This window comes from Gymnogyps californianus, unplaced genomic scaffold (assembly GCF_018139145.2).
Source record: "Gymnogyps californianus isolate 813 unplaced genomic scaffold, ASM1813914v2 HiC_scaffold_31, whole genome shotgun sequence".
NCBI lineage: Eukaryota > Metazoa > Chordata > Aves > Accipitriformes > Cathartidae > Gymnogyps > Gymnogyps californianus.
In genome coordinates this window covers 917,078-936,831 of record NW_026114191.1, presented here as the reverse complement: position 1 = coordinate 936,831, position 19,754 = coordinate 917,078, and the positions used below count along the sequence as shown (strand labels likewise).

Here is a 19,754-nt window from a genome sequence, read left to right as displayed (position 1 = left end):
ACGATCCTTCTGCTTTCACGAGAGTGCTGCACGGGTCAAGGCTGCTGACAGCCCCACATCACCCTCAGGACATTTCCAAGGGGACTTTTCAAGAAGCACATCAAGGCAATGTCTACTTGAAAGCTCAGGATTCCGTTCTTTCTGTTTTCTACTCTTGGTTGTCTGGGTGGGCAATGGGACATAGAAAGTCACCTCTCTGGGAGCAGGCACTTAAACTCCAAATCTGTTTCTCTTAGAGATGAATCAACCTGGGAGTATCAGAAATCAACACCCTGCAGCTTACAGACAGCACCAGAGGCACCTTGGCAGCCTCCTCAGGGTTGGTCTGATGTTCCCATCAGAGCCTGCAACCGCTGAGGTGCCCCTGGGCAGTGCCCTGCTGCCAGGAGGGGTCTGCAGGGCAGAGCTGAGCACAGAGCGGGTGGGATGGGGTCTGTGAGCACTGAGAGGGAGGAGGCGTGGGGACAGGGAAATGGTTCCTGGCAGGGACAGCTCCAGCAGAGACATGGGCAGGGGGAGAGAGAGAGCTGCTACCATCAAGGTCTTGGGAGGGGGATTCTGGCACCTCCCTGCTGTCCCTTGCAGTGCAGATGCCTTCCGCTGAGCAACCCCCTGGTCTCCTCTCCCACCCGGCGGAGTTTCTGCCATCAAGGCCATGGGTTCTCAAGCTGAGTCGAATTCTCTGCAGGTTCAGCCCAAGGAGGAGAAACTCCCGAGTGCTCCCTTGGCAAGAGTGTTGAGGCATTTCTCCATCTCGCCCTCCTGTCCATGCTTCCCTTGGTCTTACCCTCGGACTCTCTGGCAACAAGGAGGCTTCAGGTGCAGAGCACACACCAACGCTGCAGGTCCTGCGATGCAGCTGTGTCCATGGGAGCAAAGTGCCTCAGTTCCTTCCAAGCTGTGGGGCTCTGGACAGTGCAGTGTGTGGGGCTGGGGACTGAGCTGGCTCTGCTGAGGTCCCTAAACTTTTAGCACATCCAGGAGTTTCCCTGGGCTTGTGCTGCCGGAAGATGCTGAGCAGCTCCTCTATATTACAAGGGGGTTACCGATATAATCTGCATGTCAGGGCTGCTGCTTCCTTGGAGCTACTGGCCATGGACAGCAGCTGGACGTGGTCTTCTCAGTGCTGGTCTCTCCGCACTTCCAAACTGTCCTGCCATGTCCTTAGGATTGTGTAAGCCCTAAGGGAAATGGTGAATTTCAGCAGCTGTCACCCACTTTCCCCCATTCCCAGTGCTGTAGAGCAGGGACAAGTCCTCGGGAGACTATGGGCAGAGCCCTACTCCTTACATCAGACTCAGCCAGCACAAACCTGAGCTCCAGCCTGGGGGATGCATGAAGGTCCTGAAAGAAGGGATATAGGCAATGGGTGTTGGGGAGGTGGGGTGGGGTGCTGGAGGGGCAGGGAAAGGGAAGAGTTTTGCTCAGAGCAGTCCTCACTTGTGAGTGTGCTTTCTTCCTTTGGCAGTACCTCAGGAACAAAAGGATCAGATGTCCAACGGCAGCTCCATCACCGAGTTCCTCCTCCTGGCATTCGCAGAGACACGGGAGCTGCAGCTCTTGCACTTCTGGCTCTTGCTGGGCAACGTTGCCCTCCTGGGCAACGGCCTCATCATCACCGCTGTAGCCTGCGACCACCGCCTCCACACTCCCATGTACTTCTTCCTCCTCAACCTCTCCCTCCTTGACCTGGGCTCCATCTCCACCACTCTCCCCAAAGCCATGGCCAATTCCCTGCGGGACAACAGGTCTGTTTCCTATGTAGGATGTGCTGCCCAAGTCTTTCTGTTTCTCTTTTTCGTTTCAGCAGAGTATTTTCTTCTCACCATCATGGCCTATGACCGCTATGTTGCCATCTGCAAACCCCTGCACTACGGGACCCTCCTGGGCAGCAGAGCTTGTGTCCACATGGCAGCAGCTGCCTGGGGCAGTGGCTTTCTCAGTTCTGTGCTGCACACGGCCAATACATTTTCCCTACCTCTCCGCCAAGGAAATGTCCTGCACCAGTTCTTCTGTGAAATCCCCCACATCCTCAAGCTCGCCTGCTCAAACGCCTACCTCAAGGAAATTTGCCTTCTTGTGGTTAGTGCCTGTTTAGGATTTGGGTGTTTTGTTTTCATTGTGCTGTCTTATGTGCAGATCTTCAGGGCCGTGCTGAGGATCCCCTCGAAGCAGGGACAGCACAAAGCCTTTTCCACGTGCCTCCCTCACCTGGCCGTGGTCTCCCTCTTTGTCAGCACCTCTTTTTTTGCCTACCTGAAGCCCCCTTCCATCTCCTCCCCATCCCTGGATCTGGTGGTGACTGTTCTGTACTCGGTGGTACCTCCGATAGTGAATCCCTTCATCTACAGCATGAGGAACAAAGAGATCAAAGATTCCCTGAGGAAAGTATTTCAACACATACTATTTCAGCATCATTAAGGTACCCCTACACCTTAAAATACTCCCAGGGTATCTCAGGAAAGGTCAGGACTTTTTTTTTTGAGAGCGAATTGGGAGGGTAGGAGTGAGAAAACTCATGGGTTGAGATAAAGTCTGTTTTAATAGGTAAAGCAAAAGTTGCGCACGGAAGCAAAACAAATCAAGGAATTCATTTACTACTTCCCATCAACAGGCAGGTGTTCAGCCATCTCCAGGAAAGCAGGGCTCCATCACACGTAACGGTGACTCAGGAAGACAAACGCCGTCACTCTGAACATCCCCCTCTTCCTTCTTCTTCCCCCACCTTTAGATGGCTGAGCATGCTGTCATATAGTCTGGAATATCCCTTTGGTCTGTCGGGGTCAGCTGTGCCGACTGTGTCCTCTCCCAACTTCTTGTGCACCCCCAGACTACTCGCTGGCAGGGCAGTGTGAGAAGCAGAAAAAGCCTTGACTCTGTGTAAGCACTGCTCAGCAATAAAGCAAACATCCCTGTATTATCAACATTGTTCTCATCACAAGACCAACCCATAGCCCCATACCAGCTACTAAGAAGAAATTTAACTCTACCCCAGCTAAAACCAGCACATGGACCTACGGTACCAGTCTGCTTGCATAAATAAAGAAGCCAGCAGAAAATCTTTGGTCTGAGCTCTCATCTCTCCAAATCCTCTCTGTAGCTGGGGGCACAGCCCAGCAGGAAGAAAGGGTTAAGGAGCCCAAATCGCAGCTGCCCCATGGAGGAGCAGCCCATGGGGCCCCCGAGGCTGCACCTTGCTGCCTCAGCGGGCACTCCCTCTCTTCTGCCTGCGTATCATCAGGGCTGCTGCTTCCCTGGAGCCATGGCCATGGCCAGCAGTAGGACATGCTCTTTTCAGTGCTGGTCTCTCCTCCCTTCCACACTCTCCTCTTGTGCCCTTGCGTTTGTGTTAGCTCTAAGGGCTCGTGGACCTGTTGTCTCTACGGTGCCATCCCTGTGGCTTTGGGCAGGAGCAGACCAAGTGAACCACCGTGTCAGAGCTGGCCTCCCTGCTAGCACAGCCGTCACCAAAAAGGGCTCCTCAGGGCAGGGCCAGAAAGCCGGATGCCTCTTCCAAAGGTGGTGTCAGGACTATACCCAAGGAGCCGCTCCCTCAAAAGGACTTTTGCTCTTCTGAGGTTCTCGATAGCTTCAGGGAGACAATCTCAGAGTCCCAGGGGGATCTGTTAGGGACTGAGGGCTGGACCAAGACTTCCCTTCTTGGTGGCATGTGTCCAAGAAGACAGCAACTGGTCTTTGATTTATCTCCCTGGTGCTGTCTCACCTGCAGTGGGGCTGATGGCAGATGCCATCCTGGAGAGGAATTGGGAGGTGCCAGGAGAAGTCAGGGGATCTCCAGGCACAGTGTGTGAGTCTGACTTGGCAGTGAGTTGCACCTCCTAAAATTAGTGACCATCGGAGGTGGAGTGTCCTGGAAGAAAAGGCAAACCTGAGGAGACCATGGGCTAACGAGGGCTCTGCAATGCCAGAAAAGGCTCTGAGGAGCCAGCAGGCAATAGGACCAAAGGCTGGAGAGTGGTTCATGAAAGCCTCTTGGAAAGCCTACGGGCTGGATCTAGTGCAGCCCTGCCCTGCCCTTTGTGCCATTGCAGACATGCCTTGCTCCTGCGCAGCCCTGTCCTTGGCTATTGAGCATCAAGGGAAGATGGAAAGGGGCTCAGCAGCAGTGATGCCTTTCTGGCTGGGTCTGCTCCCCACCCTGACCAGCATGGCCAGTGCAGGCTCACCCCATGGCCAAAGGACACCACAGCCCCCTCGCTCTGCACAGCAGCACCGCCAGCTTGGGGCCTTGCAGGGAGCACGGAGAGGGAACCAGGAGTGGCTGGCCAGGCCAGCACAGACACACTCACCTGGCTCTCTGGAGAGCAGGGATGACTGTGGAGAAGAGCAAGGCAGCATTTGTGTGCCTGCAGGGAGGAATCCATGAGAAAGAGAAACCTCTTTCTGCAGGCACCCACTCGGAGCAGGCTGCTCTGTTCTGGAGCAGGACTCTTGTGCTGGCCTAGGGAGAGGGATGTCGTGGATGAATGATTTAGATCACTTAAAGAATCACCACCAAAGGTATTAGCAAAAGTGATCTTAATGTGAATTTGTGTGCTGGGTTGACCCTGGCCAGATGCCAGGTGCCCACCAAAGCCGCTCTATCACTCCCCCTCCTCAACCAGACAGGGGAGAGAAAATAAAACGAAAGGCTCATGGGTTGAGATAAGGACAGGGAGATCACTTCACCAATTACTGTCACAGGCAAAACAGACTCATCTTGGGGAAAAATTAATTGAATTTATTACTAGTCAAATCAGAGCAGGATAATGAGAAATAAAACCAAATCTTAAAAACACCTTCCCCCCACCCCTCCCTTCTTCCCGGGCTTAACTTTACTCCCGATTTTCTCTACCTCTTCCCCCCGTGAGCGGCACAGGAGGACGGGGAATGGGGGTTTGGGTCAGTTCATCACACGTTGTTTCTGCCACTTCTTCCTCTTCACACTCTTCCCCTGCTCCAGCATGGGGTCCCTCCCACGGGAGACAGCCCTCCATGAACTTCTCCAATGTGAGTCCTTCCCACGGACTACAGTTCTTCACGAACTGCTCCAGCATGGGTCTCTTCCACAGGGTGCAGTCCTTCAGGAACAGACTGCTCCAGCGTGGGTCCCCCGCAGGGTCACAAGTCCTGCCAGCAAACCTGCTCCAGCGTGGGCTCCTCTCTCCACGGGTCCATGGGTCCATGGGGCCACAGGTCCTGCCAGGAACCTGCTCCAGTGCAGGCTTCCCACAGGGTCACAGCGTCCTTTGGGCATCCCCCTGCTCTGGCATGGGGTCCTCCACAGGCTGCAGGTGGATATCTGCTCCACCGTGGACCTGCATGGGCTGCAGGGGGACAGCCTGCCTCACCATGGTCTTCACCACGGGCTGCAGGGGAATCTCCACTCCGGCACCTGGAGCACCTCCTCCCCCTCCTTCTTCACTGACCTTGGTGTCTGCAGAGTTTTTCTCTCACATCTTCTCACTCCGCTCTCTCTGGTTGCAACTGCAACTCTCCTGTAACTTCTTTTCCCTTTCTTAAATCTGTTATCCCAGAGGCTCTACCACTGTTGCTGATTGGCTTGGCCTTGGCCAGCGGCGGGTCCATCCTGGAACCCGCTGACATTAACTTTATCAGACATAGGGGAAGCTTCTAGCAGCTTCTCACAGTAGCCAGCCCTGTAGCCCCTCCACTACCAAAACCTTGCCACGCAAACCCAATACACTGCTGAACAGTGCTGACTGTCACAAACATTCGCAACTGGCCCGTGCCGACCGAGGAGAGAGGCTAGGAGGCAAAGCAAAGAATTACAGAGGCAAATATTTATTCATGCACATGCGGTGTCCCAGCAAAATTGGGGCACCCAGAATGTGGCTTTACACAGGGTTCTTATACCCTTCAAACATTCAGGTACAACACGATTTGACTAATCACTAACACCCACACTACTGATCACTAATCATAGTAAAACTTTGCAAAAGAACAATATTTCTGCAGCATTCTTGCTGCTTGTCGATTGATCCAGCTGTCCCTGGAGTCAGCCTTGCTCGAGTGACTGATCTGTGATGCCAGACAATGCTGGGAGGGTTTCAAAGAGGTGTGAGAAGGGGTGGGATGCTGGCGTTACCTTGGTTGTCCCAGGGTATCCTTTATCCTTCAGGGACAGCTCTAAGCTTCCACAAAGCAAAGTCTTTCTTTCCAGGGCTGGGCTGGCCTTTAGTTTCTTTTACTTAATCATGGACAATACCAAAGTCTCTAGTAAAATTCCACTGCCTCATTACATTGCAGTGTATAATGTGAACTAATATACATTAACAAAGTGAATATCCTTTATACTGTAAAGACATTGTTATAATAGGTAGGGACCTGTCACATTATATTATGCATTATTTTAGTACTAAGTCGAGTGCATAAGGTGATACAACACTGCAAAGACACATATATAATTACAAAGCAAAATAAGAGAGTGAATACAACATCCAAAGTCCTTTTAGTTCACAATCTTATACCCAAGTGTGGGAGCCAAGAGGTTAACCACCCAAATAGATGGAGGGGAGATGCCTGTCTTAATTCATGTATTACTTTGAAATGTGTCTTTACCTTGTTTATATCAGTTTCATCTTTCTGGTCTGGATTTACATAAACCCAGCAGCTGTCATTCAATAACGCACATACTCCGTCCTCTGCTGCTAATAGGTAGCCTAAGGCTAATCGAGTCTCTCTTACCTTTTGTGATCACCATGTGATTTCTTCCTGTAGGGCTGTCATACTATCTGCCGTTTCTTTAATGGCTTTTTCTAATTCTGTTGACACATTTCCAACCATGCTTTCTCGTTCAGCAACCCCTAACCATGGGATAAAAGCTCTTACACACAGGTGGAGCTCAGTGCCACATTCTGTCAGAGGGCTGTGATGCTTTTTCTCCCATATACCAGTAGTTATGAGCTCCAGAGGCAGAAGAGATACTGGTTCTAACCTGTGCGCATGGTATTAATGCACCGAGAGTACACTGCCCAGCCCAGGTCGGGGGTCAATACTTGCATGCCCTTTCTCCACATATCCAATATCGCTCAGGTAGCTGTGTAAATAGAGGAGTAGAATCCTCAAAGAAATCATAATCAAGGTAACTATGTCATGCAAAAGGGTTAGCGGGTACTGGCTCTGGTTGTTTAGGTAAGCCAGTAAGGCTTGGACCCAGATTAGATGACCCAAAGCAATCAGGATCCCATAGGAAACCAACATTTTACAATTATCTTTCCTTGATTATGGCTTCCTACAGAATACCGTGTTAATTTCTCTGCAAACATCCACATTGTTTTGGAGTTTGCAGAGCTCAATAAACTCCAGCCCAGAACAAATCTATGATGTGATGTATCATTATAACAGGTTTCGTGTAAGGGTTTAAGTTATTATTAGTATGAAAAAAAAAACCAGCATATTGCAACAAAGAGAATTCTCTCTTGATTACACTGTAGTTTTCAATAAGGATATAGTTCAGTCCCTGTGCAATTCATAAGTAACACAGTACTTTCAACTTTCCTCTTGTTGAATTTTTTAGACAAGGTTAGCGAGGTCACAGCCAATCCACCAGCTCTGTGTAGGTTCCTGGCTATGGGTAGTTTTGTCTCTCCAGGGATGGATGTTCCCTCGGCGTCAGGAGGTTCCAATTCTACACCGGTCACAGCTTTCAGGTGGGAGTGATGGACCAAGTCGTTTTTTCTTCCACCTTTACTGCTGAGAAAGGTGAGCAACACCAGCAATGGTCCCTCCCACCAAGGGGATAAGTGTTCCTTTTTTTCATGTGTTTTACCCAAACATAATTCCTTCGATTGAAGCAAAGTTCCTTCTAGAGGTACTGGCTGTAGTAGCTGTGCCCAGGCCTGATTGTGATAGTGTTTCACAGGGAGACAGCTTTGGGTTTTTTTGAGGTCTTGCTAAATATTCATTAAGGCTAAAGGTAGTGCGTGCAAGAGGCAGTTACCTATTTGGCTGTGGCATAAATTCCTGGCACGAACCAATTCTTCAGCACTGTCTGGGCAAGTGCAACTGTCCCCAAATGCCCTGGATGGTGATGCGTTTTTGCTATGGGAATCCGGTGTTGCTCAGGTAAAATAGGAAGGTTTTCCGTCCCTCTCTCTGGAGTCCTCTTCCCTGGGAGTCTTTGGTTGCTTCATACCTTTTCCAAGAGTCAATTTCTTCAGCAGGAACAGTCAAACAGATCTTTTCAGGAGCAGATAACACCAGGTCAGACCGCTGGACTGCTTGTAAGCCTGGTGTTTTGTACGGCTGTCGTACTGTGGCTTTAGCTGCAACATCCGCTAGATCTTTTCCTATTTCTTCTTTTGTCCTTTCACCAGTATTGGCTGGCTGATGAAGGACAGCTAGTTTTTGTGGCAACTGTCTAGTTTTTAACGGTTCAGTACTCCTCACGAAAAGTTATAAACCCGCGCCCCTTCCAGAACTGCCCAGTGGCGTGGCACACTCCAAAGGCATATCGAGAATCAGTGTATTTACAGTCTTGTCTTTGGACAGCTGGCAAGTCTTTGTTAATGCAATCCATTCTGCTGCTTGTTCACTCAGCTTTGGACTGAGTGGCGAAGGCTCCACGACTTTATTTTCAGGAGTTACTGAATAACCTGTAACCTGGTCACTGTTAGATAATATGGGGACCCGTCTACACAGAGGTCAAGATCCGGATCTGGAAAGGCACTTCTGTAAATATTTTTGAGTCTTTTGGGCTTCACGGGTTGTTACCACACAATCGTGATGTGGAGTTTCTTCCCCAGGTGGAGGGAGTAGAGTAAGAGGGTTCAGTGTATGACATCACTTCATTCTTCTGTGTTCCGCCATTAAGAGAATCAGCTCATAGCGATGTATTCGCTGTGGTGACAGTGCTGTGTGACAGCAGCATTTCAAGTCCATGTGGTACTTGTAGCACTAGAGGGGATCCAAGCAGCACGTTTTCACTCTGTTCAACTAGGAGTGCTGTGGCAGCTGTCCTAGGGACACAAGCAAAGGGTCCTTGAGCTGCCAGACCGTACTGGTGTTGGCTGGGATAGTTACATTGCTTCATGTACAAACAAGGCAAATGGCTTCCTGTAGTCTGGCAATCCCACAGCAGGAGCAGTCACTAATGCGTGCCTCAAAAGCTCAGATGCCTTTACCTTGTCTGTTGTTCAGTGGATGGGTTCTCCAGCACCATGAGCAGCAGTCTGTATCAGTGGATTTGCCATTTCCCCAGAAGCAGCTCTCCAGGGGCAGCAGAATGCTACAGCTCCTGAGAAGGCTCGCATTGTTTTTAGTAACTGCTTGGGGAAGATTTTGAATGGCTTGACTACGGTGCTCAGATAAACAACACTCCCTTGTTGGAGAATGTAACCCAGGTGTTTTACACTTCTCTTACAAAAGTTGTATCTTATGTGGAGAAGCCCGATGGCCCTTCTCAGCAAAGGCCAACAGTAAGGTGTGGGTGTCAGCTCTATAAGATGCCTTGGCTACCAATAAATCATTAACAGATTGTATCAAAAAGGGATCCATTTCTTTAAAGACAGCATCCTGCAAATCTTCTAACAAAACTTTAGAAAACTAGTGGAGGATGCAGGAAAGCCCTGAAGGAGCCTTGTCCATGTTAGTTGGATCTTTCCCCAGGGAAATGCAAAAAGGTATTGAGACTCCGGATGAATAGGTATACTGATTTCAGGTCGAAACAGTTGCCCCTGTACCTATTAGACAGGAGGAATTATGTTCATCAGTCAAAAGGTTTGAGACCAGATTCTCATGCGAAGAAGGGGAAAATATTTCCTATTCAGAGGCTCCTGTAGTGACTGCACCGTAGGTCCCTGGTAGCTGTCAGTCCTGGGTGAAATCGAGCTGCCCCTGGTGCAGAGAGCAGGGCAAGACTGCAGCAGAGGATTGAGAGGTGCTGTTGGGAGGCCCTTTGGTCATACTGGGCACTCCTGTTTCCCATGGCCTTACTGTCCACAATAATTACAACTGTCTCTAGTTCCTCGAGGTCCATTGCTCCTCCAATTTCCTCCTCTGACCTTACCTCAGAAAACCTCCGTCCCTGTCCCTTAGTCCAGGATTGCCGTTTAATGCTGCTGCCAACTAGCTTTCTGTCCCTGTTCTTTCTTTTTTTTTTTTGCTTCAGCTGTCTTTCATCTCTTCCATTCAACACAAACGTAGCAATGCTGACTATTTCATCCAATCCTTTGCTCTGCCATCCTGGCACATGTTTAGAAAAATATTTCTTAATCTCTGAGGCTGACTGATCTACAAAGAAAGATACCATTAAAGATCGATTTTCCACCTTCTCAGTGTCGACCCCTCCAAACAGTCTTGTTTGTTTAACCAATTGGGCGTAACATTCAGAGAGGTGTTTGATATTTCCTTGCTGACATTCTTGGACCTTAACCCAATCTACACTCTTTCTAATGACTCTAACAATCCCCTTCTCTCTCTTTGCAGCATACCTCTGTTCGCTGGTAAGTTGGGGTCCCGTCCTGGGTCATTGCCTGGCCATGGGCTTCTGCCCTGTGCTTCCCTGGCCCATCTGCAGTTTGTCTCCCAGATTTTCAGTTTTTCATCTGCAGAAAAAACAGTCTCAAACAGTTGCTGCACATCGGCCCACATACAGTCACAAACACAGAAGATGCTGTGTGTGGTTTGCAGCAGCTTCTCTGGATCATCCGCAGTCTGGGCATTTGTTGTTTCCCCAAAACCAAATCAGTGGGTGCAAATGGCAGGCAGCCTGTTCCCACAGAAAGCTGGCCAGGTTCCCGTCCTGGCCCTAGAATTTCTTCTCAGAGAGGTGCTAGCAAAGCAGAAGCAGTAGCACTAGCTGGAGCAGAAACCAGAGGAAAAGCAGAAAAAAGAGCAGTAGGATGGGCAGGTGGAGCTGAATGGGGAACATCCCTGGTTTTCCCATTCGGCTGAAGGTTTTATTCAATTTCTGACCCAGAGAGGAAACTTCTCTCTGATATTTGTGAATTCCAGAATGGAAAGAGCGCTTCTTTTTCCCATTCATTCAGAGATCTTTACTTATTCTCTGCTCTGGAGGGAATTTTTTAGGTTTTGTTTTGGTTTTTTTTTAAATACCTGATATCCCAATAGTCCAGTAATTATCCCAGATACCCCAAAGTCCATCTGTAATGGGAACCAATCCTTCAATTGCTGGGATAAATAGCTCAGCCTAATGTCATCAACAGAACCAGGCCGTGGCCACGTTTGGACGCATCATCAAAGGCGGTCACTTCTGGCCAAATTTCCTGACACAGGGCTCGGGCTTTTGATGACCCGGCCATCCCATCAATGGATTTCCAGGGCTGCAGCAATTCACCTACGGTGACCTCGTCACCATACTCTGTCTGCCTCCCATTATATAAAACCATCACCTCCTTACTGCCAAGCAAGATCCACGCTTCACTGTCCCTGTGCCCAAGTATCTTGAGGGGAACTCACTCACAAGCCGCAGTGGAGATCCTCAGGGTCTGGTGGTAGTGAGAGGTTGGATCAGGTGAGTCGGCTGTGTCCCACCTGGGTCGCCAAACTGTTAGGGAAATTCACAAGTGGCCTGTGCCGACCGAGGACTGAAGCTGCGACACAAAGTGTAGAATTACAAGAGTAAATATTTAGTCAAGTGCCTGGGGTGTTCCAGACCAATTGGGGCACCCTGAATGTGGTTAATACAGAGGGTTCTTATACTCTTCAAGCATTCAGGTACAACAGGATTTGACTAATCACTAATTAACACTCACACTACCCATTGCTAATCATAGTAAAACTTCACAAAGCAACTGCTTCTGCAGCACCATCATCCATCAGCAGTCTTGTTGCTTGTCTATTGATCCAGACATCCCTGGAGTGGTCTTGCTATAATTACCTCTCTGTGATGCCAGCCAACATTGGGAGGGTTTGAAAGATGTGTTCGAGGGGCTGGGCTGCTGGCATTATCTTGGTTTTCCAGGGGTAGCTTTTATCTTCATGGAAAGCTCAAAGATACTGAGAAGCCAAGGCTTTGTTTGAAGGGCTGGGCTGTCCTTCTGGTCCTTGTGATGATCTGGTGTCCTTTAGTTTGCTTCCTCAAGCATGACTAACAGTGTACACATGTGAACTACATATATATGAAGAAAGTTAATACACTTTCAAACTGTAAAGAGTGGTTTGCATACTAGTTAGGGAGGGAAATGTTCATAACACTATGTAGACACAGATACAGTATGGTTCCTCCCAGGAGCTGCTCTTAGAACCTCTGTCTATCCAGGAGCTGGCCCTGGGATCCCCTCATCCCCCAGTTCATCCCTGCACAGACAAGCACACACACACACACACACACTGAGATGGCTCTCTCCAGCACAGAATCACAGAAGCCTTGAGGCTGGAAGGCAGCCAGCTTCCCCCTTCTCTGGCCTTCCTCCTCACACTTGATTTTTGTCAGGAGCTCCTTTCTCATCCATGCCAGCCTCCTGCCACCTTTGCTTGACTTCCTGCAAGTTGGGGACAACCCTTCTGGAGCTTGAAGAGGACATCCTTGACCATCAAAGAGCACTCTGCACCCCTCTTCTCCTCAGTGTCGTATCCCATGGGATTCTGTCAAGCAGATGCCTTAGCAGGCCAAAGCCTGCTCCTGCACTCCTGCTCTTGGCCTTGTTCCCTTCTTCAGGAGCCTCAACTCTCCCTACTCATCCCCAACTCTTACATCCCTGACCAGCTCTTTCTTGTCTGTAAGTATGGTGTCCCACAGGGCACCTCCCCTCACTGGCTCCTCACTCACCCTTGTCAGGAAGACGTTGTCAATGAACTCCAAAAACCTCCTGGATGGCTTTCACCTTGCTATGTTGCCCGTTCAGCAAATATTGGCATAGTTTAGGTCTGCCATGAGGACCAGGGCCTGCAAACAGGAGGCTTCTTCCAGTTGTCTGAAGAAGGCCTCATCTACTTCCTCTTCCTCATCAGGAGGTCCGTAGCAGACATCCACCCACCACAGTGTTGACCATGACCCTTCAGCTCTCAGCTGACTCATTGTCCGTCCCCAGGCACAGCTCCACATGTTCCTGCCGCTCTCGGCCATAAAAGGCAACTTCCCCTCGGGGTGCAGACCTATGGCCTTCTCAGTGCCAGAGCCCCAGGACCCCACAGTTTCTCCACGAGAAGGTATTGGTAGTGCCCTGCAACTTCCTCATGCTGTTCTCTTGTGAGAGACACCCCAATCAAGATGAAACAGCTGCACCCAAACATGAAAAGCTGAGCCAATGGAGCTTCAGTCCAGGGGGCCCTGGAGAAACTCTGGCACTGGGCAAATGCAAATCACTTGAAGTTTTACAAGGAGAAGTGGCCAGTCCTGCATCAGCGGGGGTCAGGGGGGCGAATAACCCCATACCTCAGAACAGGCTGGCACCTGACCGGCAGAGCAGTGACTCTGAGGAGAAGGGCCTGGGCACTACAAGGGATGCCCTACGAGCCAGTACAGTATGGACACTATGAAGAAGGCCAGCTGCATAGGAGGCTGCATGAGGAGGAGCGTGGGCCAGCCAAACCACCTGAGTTCTCATCCCCCTCAACTCAGCACTGGTGTGTCCCAGTGTGTGGCTCCCCATTTTGGAGAAGTAGGGAGCAAGTGGAGAGTGTTGAGTGGAGGTCTGCCAAGGTGGGGTTTGGGACCTAGTGCACCTGACCTGTGTGGGGTGGCTGAGGGAGCTGGAGATCTTTGGCTCAGCCGTGTGGAGGCTCGAGGCAGTACAGGAGTAGGCTGAGAGTGACTGAAGGGTGATTTCAGAGATGATGGAGCTTTTCTTTGTAGTAACATACAGCATGAGGAAGAAGTAATGCCACAAAGTGCAGCTGAGGAGGCCCAGACTGGACACAAAGAAATGTCACTCGAAGGGCAGTGCTGTGGTGGAACAAGTCACCCAGAGGGAGACTGGATCAGCCCAAGGCTTTGTGTGTCAAGGAACAGCCAGGGAGGACAGAGAGGTATCAGTAAAGGAAGGAAGATGGTCAGGTGAGAGCAAGGCATGGTAGCAGGGTGGATGTCTACTGCCTGCAGAGGAAGAGGTGCAGGTGTGGGACACTGTAGGACAGCCTGTGGTGGAGATGATAGAGGGTGAAGAAAGTCTGCAAAGCCCTAACAGAGATGAGCTCTTTCTCCCCTTGGCTATGGCTGTTGTCTCTGCCACCGATGCCTATGAGGAAGCAGCTTATCCTTACAACACGAGGGTCTCATTGCCTCCCCTTCCCCACCCGAGAGCCTGGAGGTGTTGGACCGTAGTCCTGCCCTTGACATTGCGTGTCCCCACGTCACACTGCCCCAGGAAGAGCCCTGAGCAATGTGTGAGGGACAGGATCTCCCTTCCCAGGGCTGGGCTCATGCCTTGGCCCTTTGGCTTAATGGAACACATCCAGGTTTCCTCAGAATCTCTTCCACCTTTACATTGCCTTTGTCTACCTGTCATCTGTGCCTCCAGTTTTCTGCTCTAACCACACCCCAGGGAGGCTTTGTCAGTAATGGTCCCCAGTGGGACCCATTAACGCTCCTTGAAACTTTGGAGTTTGCATCTGACTTTGACTTCTGGAGAGGTTTCTTCAACTTCCTCTCACTGTCTGAGGTTCATGGAGTCGACACCAAACCCACCAGAGGGGTCATTAAAATGCCATTGGGCTGGTCCTGTGCTGCTGAGCTGGGCTGGGCTCCTGGGATGGAGGGAGCTCATGGCAAGTGGCAGCGCTGCGAGAGACAGCTCTGCCCAGGAGCAGCTCCTCTGCAAAGGCAGCAGGGCTGAGGGCACTGCCTGCAGGCACCGAGGGAGACGTGCAAGAAAGAGAGAGGTTAAAGGCAGTGTGGAATGGGAGGATGCTGAGAGCTCAAAGAGGAGAAATCTTCACAGCCCTTGACACGGTAAGTCTCTGCGTGCAGGGCAATGCAGCTGCAGTTCGTGGAGGGATCTCCTAAAGCTGGCACAGCCCATAGCCTGTGGGATCTCACTCTGGTGTAGAGAAGGAGGATGTGCTCCAGAGCAGGGCTTCCCTGCTGCACCATCAGAGGAGAGGGCATGATGGCTGCCTTCTTCCAGGGACGGCTGCAGGGGTGTGAAGCCTGGGTGTGCAGCCAGGGGTGCCCAGGGCTGTCCTTCTGAGCAGGGTCCCTGCACCCCAGGGGCTGTGTGCTGGGGCAGGGACTCTGCCGCCTGCCAGGGTCAGCACTCAGCCTGCCCGGGGAGCTCCCACAGCGCTGTGGGGAGAAGCTGTGGGTGGAAGGAGCGACCCCTGTCAGGGCAGGGTCCTTCTGCTGTTGAGAGGGTGCTGCATGGGTCAGGGCTGCTCACAGCTCCAGATCACCCCACAACATTGGCAGAAGCAGCATGTCAAGAGGAAAGTCAAGGCAGGGGCTACCTTAAGGATGAAGACCTTTCCAGGGTCTGTGATCTCAGCTTTCTTCTAAGGGAAAGGGGAAAGGAGATGTCAGGTTTGAATAAGTCACTGAGACTCCTGAACTGTTACACGGAGGGATCAGCACATCTGCCAGAAGCCTCCTCAAGTGCCTTCCCCCACTCCTCTGCCTACAGGCAGCACCAGCATCACCTTTGCTTGCAGCATCAGTGCTGATCTGCCCTACGTGCTTAGGACCTGCTAAGAGGGAGATGGCCTGGGCAGTGCCCTGCTGCCAGGAGGGGTCTGCAGGGCCGAGCTGAGCACAGAGCGGGTGGGATGGGTCTGTGAGCACTGAGAGGGAGGAGACCTGGGGACAGAGAAACAGCTCCCGGCAGGGACAGCTCCAGGCAGCAGAGAGCCAGGCCACCCCTCTGCATCACTCTCTGCTCAGCTGCCTGGGGAAAGAGAGAAGAGTTTGGAGAAAGGACTTTGAAACTGGACTCCTCGGAGCTCACTAAAGTCCAGTTTCTTCTTCAAGTACATTGTTAGTGAGGTCATCCTCCAACGGAGAGAGGTGTAATGAGCACAGGGCACCTGCGTGGTGACCAGCAGGTCAGTCGTGGGCAGAGCAGCTCTCCTGACTGTGCATTAGGGCACAGGGAGCCCATTTGTCCCTCAGGACTCTGCAGTGTTCAGGCTGAGAGCAATGCGAAAGATGTTGACTTCTGCCCCTTCACAGAAAGTGCCTTCACTCAGCAGCACAAACCTGAGCTCACAAAAAGGAGCTGAATGAAGTTCCCCCAAAGAAAGAGAAGTAATTTTGAGGGGATTTTTTGGGAAACAGCATAGGACTGCCTCAAAGAAGTCTGCCTTAACTTGTCAATGTCTTCTCCTCTTCCAACAGGCCCCACGCCCAGGTGAACTAATGTCCAACAGCAGCTCCATCACTGAGTTCCTCCTCCTGGCATTTGCAGACACAGGGAGCTGCAGCTCTTGCACTTCTGGCTCTTGCTGGGCATCTACCTGGCTGCCCTCCTGGGCAACGGCCTCATCATCACTGCCGTAGCCTGCGACCACCGCCTCCACACTCCCATGTACTTCTTCCTCTTTAATCTCTCCCTCCTCGACCTGGGCTCCATCTCCACCACTCTCCCCAAAGCCATGGCCAATTCCCTGTGGGACACCAGGGCCATCTCCTACTGGGATGTGCTGCCCAGCTTTTTTTTTCTTTTCTTGATACTAGGAGAGTATTTTCTTCTCACCGTCATGGCCTATGACCGCTATGTTGCCATCTGCAAACCCCTGCACTACGGGACCCTCCTGGGCAGCAGAGCTTGTGTCCACATGGCAGCAGCTGCCTGGGGCAGTGGGTTTCTCTATGCTGTGCTGCACACTGCCAATACATTTTCACTACCACTCTGCCAAGGCAATGTCCTGCACCAGTTCTTCTGTGAAATCCCCCACATCCTCAAGCTCGCCTGCTCAAATGCCTACCTCAAGGAAATTGCCTTCTTGTGGTTAGTGCCTGTTTATTCTTTGGATGTTTTGTTTTCATCGTGCTGTCCTATGTGCAGATCTTCAGGGCCGTGCTGAGGATCCCCTCTGAGCAGGGACGGCACAAAGCCTTTTCCACATGCCTCCCTCACCTGGCCGTGGTCTCCCTGTTTGTCAGCACTGGCATCTTTGCCCTACCTGAAGCCCCCCTCCATCTCCTCCCCATCCCTGGATCTGGTGGTGACTGTTCTGTATTCAGTGGTGCCTCCAGCAGTGAACCCCCTCATCTACAGCATGAGGAACAAGGAGCTCAAGGATGCTCTGAAGAAACTCTTTGAACACAGACTATTTCTTTGTCATTAAGGAATCCATCATCTTTATGTGACTCCCAGGGTATCTCAAGAAAAGTCAGGACTATCTTTTGGTCTTTTCTTTATTTTATATTTGGTTTTATACCTGTGTGATAATATTAATTGCAAATAAATAGTAGTATGCCTCCCAATTCTTGACGTTCAACATGTTTTTTTCTGAGGAAGTATCCTAATGTACCTAAGGAAGCAGTCTCCTTGCATAAATAAAGAAGCCAGCAGAAAATCCTTGGTTTGAGCTCCCATCCCTTCAAATCTTCTCTGGAGCTGGGCGACCAGCCCCAGCATGCAGAAGGAGTTAAGTCACCAAAAGTCTGTGGCCCTCAGAGCCGCCCCTTGCTGCCTTGTGGGCACTCCCTCTCTCCTGCCCTTGAGTCAGGGCTGCTGCTTCTCTGGAGCCATGGCCATGGACCGCATCAGGACGTGGTCTTTTCAGTGCTGGTCTCTCCTCACACTGTCCTGCTGTGACCTTAGGTTTATGTAAGCCCAAAGGTCTCCTTCAACTTGAGACAGTCCTGTTGTCTCTACAGTGGCATCCCTGTGGCTGCAGGCAGGAGCAGGCCACTTGAACCACTGTGTCAGAGCTGGCCTCCCTGCTAGCACAGCGTCACCAAAAGGGCTCCTCAGGGCAGGGCCAGAAGGCCGGATGCCTCTTCCAAAGGTGGTGTCAGGACTATACCCAAGGAGCTGCTCCCTCAAAAGGACTTCTGCTCTTCTGGGTTCTCGATAGCTTCAGGGAGACAATCTCAGAGTCCCAGGGGGATCTGTTAGGGACTGAGGGCTGGACCAAGAGTTCCCTTCTTGGTGGCATGTGTCCAAGCAGACAGCAACTGGTCTTTGATTTATCTCCCTGGTGCTGTCCCACCTGCAGTGGGGCTGATGGCAGATGCCATCCTGGAGAGGAATCGGGAGCAGCCAGGAGAGCTCAGGGATCTCCAGGCACAGCGTGGAAGCCTGGGGGCAGTGAGTGGTGCCTCATACAATAAGTGACAGTCCAAGGAGGAGTATCCAGAGGAAAAGGTGAACCTGAGGAGACCATGGGCTAACAAGGGCCCTGCAATGCCAGGAGAGGCTGTGAGGAGCCAGAAGGCAAAGGGACATGAGACTGGAGAGTGGTCCAAGCCCATGGCCTGCATCTAGTGCAGGCCTCCCTTGCCTTTTGTGCCATTGCAGACTCCCCTTGCTCCTGCCCAGCCCCATCTTTGGCTATTGAGCCATCAAGGGAAGCTGGAAAAGGGGCTCAGCAGCAGTGATCCCCATCCAGCTGGCTCTGCTCGGTACCCTGACCAGCATGGCCAGTGCAGGCTCACCCCATGGCCAAAGGGCACCACAGCCCCCTGCTCTGCAGAGTGCACCGCCAGCCTGGGCCCTGCAGGGAGCATGGGAGGGAAGCAGGAACGGCTGGCCAGGCCAGCATGGACACGCTTATGTGGGGAAAGGCTCTCTGGAGAGCAGGGATGACTGGGAGAAGAGCAAGGGAGCATTTGTGTGCCTGCAGGGAGGAATCCATGAGAAAGAGAAACGTCTTTCTGCAGGCACTCGCTCAGGGCAGGCTGCTCTGTCCCCTGGCCAGGACTCTTCGTGCTGGCCTGCAGAGAGGGGCTGGATGGAGGGGGCAGTCAGTCTGTGATGGGGATCTCCTGGACCCAGGACCAGGAGTCCTGCAGTTTCACTGACCTCCATTTCCTCATGCCACGTGAGCTCCAGCCCTGGGGCTGATGGGGAGGCTGAGAGCCTCCCTGCCCCCCAGGAGCTGCTGTGCCCTTCAGAGGGGCTGGGGCTGTGGGGGGAGTGCCCAGAGCTCTGCAGCACCCTGCAGCAGGTACTGCTGTGGGGCCAGCCAGGCTGGGCTGCTCTGCAGGGCTGGGCTGGGAGCAGAGAGGGAGATGGGAAGAGCTGGGGAGGGTCTGGGCTGAGCTGGAAAGTGCCTGGGAGAGGACAACACCAATGTTAGCCTACATGTTTGATCATGCAGGGTGAGGACATGCTCAGTGGGTGTGAGGTACAGACCCAGGTCTCCTGGAAGGGAGCTGAGACACGCAGGTGCAGGAGAAAGGAGCTCAGTCGGTGCCCTTGGTGGTATGGACAGACGGGAAGGTGCCCCAGGGCATTTGTCACCCCCCAGCCTCTCCCATTGGCCATTTCCAGCACTGGCCACTCACCTCAATTTATCAGTGTTTTTGCTCTGGGGCCATCTCCTTCCTCCTGCTGGTCTCGGTACCTGTGTCAAAGGAAGAGCCAGCCCTGCCCCAGCCTCTCTTCTTGCCCAGGCCTTGGCGCACCCCAGAGCAGGGCTGTCTGCGAGCCCCTGTGTCAGACACGGCTGGGGCTTGGCTGGGGCTGGGCACTGGTGGGCTGCAAAAGAAGGAGGGCTGGTGGGGATGGACACTGAGGGCTGCCATGGGGACTTGTGGTGGGGGATGTTTCCCCACCCCAAACACACCCTTTCCCTTGCAGTGTGTGATGAGGAGGGCCGTGAGGGCATGTGTTGGGCAATGGGGCTGCACTGGCTCAGGGACAAGTCACAGATGGGAGCTCCACCAC

General features: G+C 52.0%; 1 protein-coding gene across 1 annotated transcript; it reads left to right on the top strand.

Annotated features, from left to right (window-relative positions):
* The first annotated feature begins 1,491 nt into the window (after window positions 1–1,491).
* On the top strand, window positions 1,492–2,421 carry LOC127028279 (olfactory receptor 14C36-like). Its single transcript, XM_050914008.1, has one exon. The coding sequence runs from the start codon at window positions 1,492–1,494 to the stop codon at window positions 2,419–2,421; it is 930 nt and encodes a 309-aa protein (XP_050769965.1).
* Window positions 2,422–19,754: the final 17,333 nt, after the last annotated feature.

What these genes read in the sequence shown, in the direction of transcription:
- LOC127028279 (XM_050914008.1), top strand. Translation starts at nt 1,492, where the DNA reads ATGTCCAACGGCAGCTCCATCACCGAGTTCCTCCTCCTGGCATTCGCA.